This window comes from Gavialis gangeticus, unplaced genomic scaffold, assembly GCF_001723915.1.
Source record: "Gavialis gangeticus isolate Ggan-Ray unplaced genomic scaffold, GavGan_comp1, whole genome shotgun sequence".
Classification (NCBI taxonomy): Eukaryota; Metazoa; Chordata; order Crocodylia; family Gavialidae; genus Gavialis; species Gavialis gangeticus.
In genome coordinates, this window is record NW_017728973.1 from 7387389 (window position 1) to 7393785 (window position 6397).

At 59.1% G+C, this 6397-nt stretch overlaps 1 protein-coding gene across 4 annotated transcripts in view; it reads right to left on the reverse strand.

Annotated features, from left to right (window-relative positions):
* Positions 1-14: 14 nt before the first annotated feature.
* ARHGAP23 (Rho GTPase activating protein 23) overlaps positions 15-6397 on the reverse strand; it is a 114395-nt gene continuing 108012 nt past the window's right edge. For 2 of the 4 annotated variants that reach the window (XM_019507751.1, XM_019507743.1), the window contains exons 23-24: positions 3712-3743; positions 15-2742 (exon numbers count right to left, since the gene is read on the reverse strand). In XM_019507751.1, coding sequence (XP_019363296.1) covers positions 1417-2742; positions 3712-3743 — 1358 coding nt within the window. In that variant the 3' untranslated portion in view covers positions 15-1416. The remainder of the gene's footprint in view (positions 2743-3711; positions 3744-6397) is intronic. The other 2 variants (XM_019507758.1, XM_019507767.1) reach the window with 2 other exon arrangements.

A 6397-nucleotide genomic window follows, 5' to 3' on the forward strand; every position in this document is an offset into this window, starting at 1 on the left:
GCAGCCAGGGGTAGGTGTCCCCCGGCCAGCAAGGAGTGCACTCACAGCAGAGATGCAGCACCACAAGCATTAGCCCATACCAACAGCCTCAGGTCCATGGGGCTGGCACACTGGTAGCTGTGATACCCACCCAGCTGCAGCGATGCCTTTGGCCTGTAGTGCATGCATGCCCTGAGGGGGGCGGTCTCTGGGGAGCCCCACAAGAGCTCTGAGCTGGACAGACTGTGGCCAGGGCAGACGGAGAGCCAGCCATCAGCTCCGTCTCTGCTCTCCAGTCCCCAGCCTGGCTGCCTGGTTTTGTGCCCATCATCCTGGCACCTGGGCAGCACAATGCAAATGCTGCCAGTCCCTCCTGACTGCTGGAAGGAGACAGATGTGTGGGGAGGGTCTTTGCTACAGCATCAGAGCTGCATGCCTACGCTTTCCCCCCCACACATCCCCCCCTCAGTTTCCATGCCCAACTAGGGCCAGGGCACTGGCTCTGGAAAGGTGGGGACCCTCTCTGCACTGGGCATAGGGTGGGCATGGATGAAGGTGCCTAGAGGCCTCTCTCTACAGCTGCTCAACATTTCCTTACCCCTCAGCAGCATTTATGCAGCCAGCATTTTCTGTGACCAGGATTGAGGGGAACCTGCAAGAGCATGATGCCGTGGAGCCATGGCCAGGGCCCCTGGCACCAGCGCAACCCGGAGGAAGAGCAAAACGGGTTGGCAAGTGGCCACAGGGCACTAGCAACAGCCTCAAGTAAACACATCCTCCCTCCCGCAGCCATAAAGCAAGTGCTCTCAAGGTGGAGGCTGGCGTCTCACGCCCACGAGGAGTTAGGGACAGGGTTGGGTCTGGAAGCTCAGGAAAACCGTCAGTGCCACACAGGGCCTGAAGGGAGCTCAAATGCTTCTTGGGGGTGACCGCTCAAGAGTGGGCCAATCCCAGGTCCAAAGGTTGCCATCCATAGCAGGATCGGGACTAGAAAAGGCTGGGCCTGGAAATTTTCCAGGTGGGGAGGTGCAGCTGAAGGTGGGGGGAGGTGGTACAGAAGAGGCTCAAAATCGGGAAACAGATTAAATAAAAGCAGCTCTACATGGAGCACAATTAAATACAAAACGGGAGTGGGGGAAGTCATTAAATTAAGCAGTGACCCAAGCACCCAGGATGGGAGGGCTGGAGCAGGGAAATGGGGTGTCTCCAGGCCTCCAAGCCCTGAGGGCCAAGAGCAAAGCTCGAAGTACAGGGGTAAAACAGAAAAGGGGTAAGCTGCCCCTGGCCTCAAGGACCATGACTGCGACCTCCCCACATGATGGGGACCCATGCCCAGGCAAGGCCCAGCTCAGAGGGGTCCTCAGCCACTGCAGCCACAGGCATCATCGGGGAGGAGGCAGAGGGGCTTAGGGACCATCAGACCAAGTGCCAGGCCGGTTACAGACACTGGTGGAAGCGCAAGGAAGCTGTGCGCTTGGGAGCCGGGCCCCGGTCACCCAGGTTCCCCTCCGTGCCCTTACTGTGTTGCTGCTCCCCAGCACCGCCCTGGTGGCTCGGCGCCGAGTTCCCCAGCAAGGAGGAGGAGGAGGGCCTAGCCTTTGTCGACTCCAGGCTGCTGAGGCCCGAGTCCTTGTTGTCCCTGTGTAGGTCTTTGCAGGAGGCACTTGCCTCTGGGGGCCGCCCCTCAGCACCGCCCCTGGCCCCTGAGGTGGCACCATCAGCAAGGCCCTGGCCTGGCGCCCGCTGCTCCTTCCACTCGTTGAAGTTGAGGTCCTTGAGCCCACCGGGCACCACCACCGTGTGCCGCCGCCAGCTGCTCTTCTTGCGCCGGGTCTCAGGGGAGTGGGGCTGGCGCATTGGCACGGCCAGCATGTCGTCGGCTGAGCCACGCAGCCGCAGACGGAGCTGCTCTCTCAGTGAGGGCCGGGCTGAAACCCAGCCTCCCCGCTTCTCTGCTGCAGCTCCCAGGGGGGGCAGGGACTCCTGGCTGCCCCGGGAGCTGGAGCTTGGAGCCTCAGTACTACCCTTGGCTGAGGAGCTGCTGTCCCGCCGAGGCCGCAGGAGCCGCTTGCGAGCCAGCGTGTCACACTGGATGAGGCGGCGGGAGCTGAAGGATGCCCGCCTGTCTTTGTCGCTGCTCACCCCCACCCCTGCCACGTCTCCCTGGCCCTCACATGGCCCTGCCCGTCCTGGGAAGAAACTGCTTTCTGTGTCTGTCTCCACGTGGCTGAACTCGCTGCGTTCATCATCTGCCTCCTCGCCGCGGCTCTCGGCCACCGACTGCACCTCGGAGCATAGGCTGCGGTCGATGGTGGACAGCGTGGAGTAGCCCGACACGATAGACCTGGCATCCAGTGCTGGCTCGGGACTGCTCCGCAAAGCCACGGCCATCTTCATCCCCTTCAGCCCCTCTGCCTCCGCCAGCCCCACCTCCAAGTGGCCTTCCTGTTGCAGACACATAGCCTCTGGCCCCACTCGGCTCCGAGCATCGGGCTCCACACCAGCCTCTCCAGGGGCATCGTGGTCCCGCGACTCCTCAGCCTCTTCCTCCTCGGCCTCCCCATGCCTCTCTGCTCCCAGAGCCTCTTCACCTCTAGCCTTGCCAGCGCCCTTGGTGGCTTCATGCTCCGAGTCATCATCCGTGCTGCTCCCAAAGCGCTTGGCCTCTCTCCGCTTCTTCCTCTTGCGGTTGACAGCTGAGATGAAGGAGATGGTGAGCATCTCCTTGTGGTACTGATCCTTCCGGGATGCCCACGAGCCCTGCTGGAGGAAGCACCACAGGGCTTAGCACCATGACCACCAACCACAACCACGTCACTACAGACCATGTAAAAATGCCCAAGCAGATCCCATCTGTGTACTGTGCTTCCCCACCCTTCGCTGTATGGCCCTTCTCTGTATGGGTGCACCCTGAGATGGACATGCAGGCCTTCAACTCCATGCTTTCACCCACAGCACATGAGTGGCCACAGCCATATGCCTCCTGCTGCAGTACTGCATTTTGGACAAAAGCTAGCCCCTACCCATAGCACCTTGTGACAGGCCTGGGAATGGAGGACTGGATCAGGTTGCCTTAACTGCACAGCAGAACCCCAGCAAAGGGAGCCAGGAAGAGCTTGAGTCTTACCAGCTTGACAGAGGCAAACACGGTATCAGAATTACAGATCTCACCGTGGAGCCTTTAGTCCTCACTCAGTACCTGTAGGAGGGGCTGCTCTGCTCAGACACTGGCCAAGTTGTCTCCTAGCCCAAGATTCTTAGATACCAAATAGACAAGAGGTGGAAGGGAAAACTGAGGCAGACAGTGGCTGCAACCTGCCCAAAGCTAAGTGACAGCATTAGCTCATACTAGAATCCAGGCATCCTCACACCCAGCCCACTGCTCCACCAACTGGACCATGCTGCTAGCTGCCCCATGAATTTCAAGGTGACCTTAAAACTACTAAGACCCAACTAAGCACCCCAGGCCCATCTTCTTAATGCATAATCAGAAACCCTGCAGCCTCTCGTGTCTCACTGCCCCAAGTTGGTGGGGTGGGAGGCAGATCCTGACCCAGGACTGGGAGGCACCAGGGCTTGCTAGACCTTAGCTCCAAAATGGCTCTGTTTTTTAGCAACAATAGGGTTCATTCCCTCATCCCCAGTTCCTCTCCTCTTCCCATTGCTAGCAGCTGGGAGTCCAAGGATGCTGGAGGTTCCCCAGAGCTCGAGGGTTCCCCTGGGGATTCTTACCTTGGATTTAGTGGAGCTACTGTTGGTTGAATCTGTAAGGCACAAGAGACAGGGAGAGCAGGTCAGAGGGCTGAGCTGGGCTCTGTCAGTGTGGTGGGGTGGGGCGAGAGACCGCAGAGCAGAGGGACACTTCTCAACAGCCTCATGAAGGCTGGGCCCTGCCCATGGCTCCAGAGGACACTGGCTCCATCAGAAGCATCCCTGTTGATCGCACTGTAGGGTCATGATAGCCAGGCCTTTGTGCAGCCATCGAAGGAAACTTCAGACCCCAGGAAGTTTCTGTGCCCAGAGGCAGCAGCTCCCCCAAGATAATGGGGGGTTTAAAGGAACTGTGGTGGGGTGATCCCACACATGGGGAAGGGGCTCCCAGGGAGTAGCAGGGTGCCCTACCCGGATCTCCAAGTCCCTCTGTCTGCCCACGAGGGGCCCACATACCCCTGCATTACAGAACCACAAAGTTCACCAGACCCCAGCCACCACCATGGAAGGAATCAGGAGAAGAAAATGTGGGAGAAGGAAAGAACACACAGCTTGAAACACCAAAGAGGAACCCCTCTTCCCCCCACAGAGGCCGGGACAAAGCAGCCAAGTGCATCCTGCTGGTGGTGAGAATGGTATGGACGTGCCGTGCTGGGACAGATGGGGTGAAGGAGGACAATGGAGCCATGGAAGTGCAGTGACTGCAGGCAGGAATGTGCTGCTGGGCCCAGAGCACGGCGGGCTGGGGAATCTCTTCTGGGCCTCAAGTGCAAGTGAGGGGCTGTGGAGCCTTGCTCTAAGGAGGCCCTGAGCGCAGAGTGCCTGAAAGCAAGCTGGGTGGCTTACAGAAAACAGCCTCTCAAGCAGGAGGGTGAGCACTTTCTCTGACATGAATATGTGTTACGCTCTGTGAGCATGGATTAGACTCATGGGGCCAAATTCTTATGGGCACAGGGCAAGACACAATCGCTGCACGGAACAGAGGTGACCCTAGGCTTGGGCACTATAAGCAATATCAGGTGGCAGAGAGGATGGGCTGGAAGTCAGTCTGGAGGGGATGCAGTCTCTAATGTTTCCAGGTGCTTGGGACTAAGGGGTTGGAGCAGCTGTGGGCATCAGAGATCCAAGTCTGAACACAGCTGCCAGGGCCCATGGCAGGCCAAAGTGCAGGCCATTGTCACAAGCAGTGCTAGAGGGCAGAGGCAGGACTGGAATGAGGCTACTTGGGCCTGGGCTGGGGAGAGACAGAGATGCTGCAGACTGTGCTGGGGAAGATGGGGGCCTGGGGCACAGGTGCACCCAGGAACAGCAGGCAAGTTAGTCTGCAAAGTCTCACAAACAGGTTAAAGGGCAGAGGGGGGCATGGGATGCAGCCAGCACCGACTCCACCATGGTGCGGACCGTGACAGCAATGGTGAGAACCACACGAACACGCAACAGATGCTCCCTCCCCAGCACGCTGGCTGAGGGATGGTATTAGCAGCTGGCAGCGATTATGAGAGAGAGGGCAGCTGGGTGGGACACTGACCCCATGGAAGATGTGAGATCCCCTCCCCCTCAGTGCTGGAAGGCACGTACCCTGACCTGTGGGGCCTGGCATGTGCTCCTCCAGGTGAAGTTGGAGTCATGCAGGGCTGGGGGTCTGAACTGGGACATGGCCAGTGTGAACTGCCAAAGGGGGAGGGTCAGACAGCGGAGAGGTTAAACATCAAGGAGTTGCCTCTGTGTTCTAGGAGCAGGCAGAGGAAGTGGCATTTCTGCAAAGGCCCAGTGCTGCTCACCAATCCTTTTGGGGTGTCTCCAGGGGAGCAGGAACCCCCTGTGGAGCCAGTGTACGGGATCCTCAGCATCCTGTAATTGATGGAGGCTGGTTTCACGCACCGAGTGCAATGGAGTCTGCAGCAGGGGGTAACTCACAGCAGGGGCCACCACCTTGTGTATCAGGACCCCGCTGGAATGGAGGGCCCTGTGCCCCCCCAGCTTCCATCACTGCATGGGGACAGGTCACCAGCCACTGCGCTGTGCCTGCGTGGGTTACCCAGTGAAGTCCAATGGGTCCCATAACCTGGCCTCACAAGTTCCCCATGGGCAGGGCCTGCCCTCCCTCCCCCCCAACACTTATCCCCACTCTCTCATAATCGCTCCATGGAATTAGTGCATGAGCAGCGCTCCCAGCAACACCACTGTACCCGTTCTAGATCTCCAGGAGGTCCGCTGGAGGAGGAGAAGGAGGAGGAGGAAGAAGACAGCACAGAGAAGTTTAAGGGAAGAGCAAGAAATCCCCATCATTTCCACCCCCTGCCTTTCCAAGTCTGCAGTTTGAGCTGGGGGAGGGGTAAAGGGAAACCCCTGGCATGGGGAAAGGCAACTGGCATAGCGGGAACATGGGCATGAAGAGGCTCCCAGCCCATCACTGGCTGTGCTGTGGCTGGCTAGGAACCAGAGAGCAAGGAGACACTGGTAGGGTCCAGCTGTGCTAAGCACTGGGCTACTTCTGAGGAAGCCTGGCTGGTGGGAATCAGAGCAAGCGGGGTAGAGGGCCTGGGGGGGGCGGAGGGATGTGGGGGGATGATGACTCATGGCCACTCTACCAGCACTTCCCAGCAGAGATGCCAAGGGGTGCCCAAAAGTGGTCAGATCCCAGTCCATGGCCAGTGATCACCAGCTTCTTGCTGGTGATGGGCTGCAACAAGCTCAGGACAGGGGA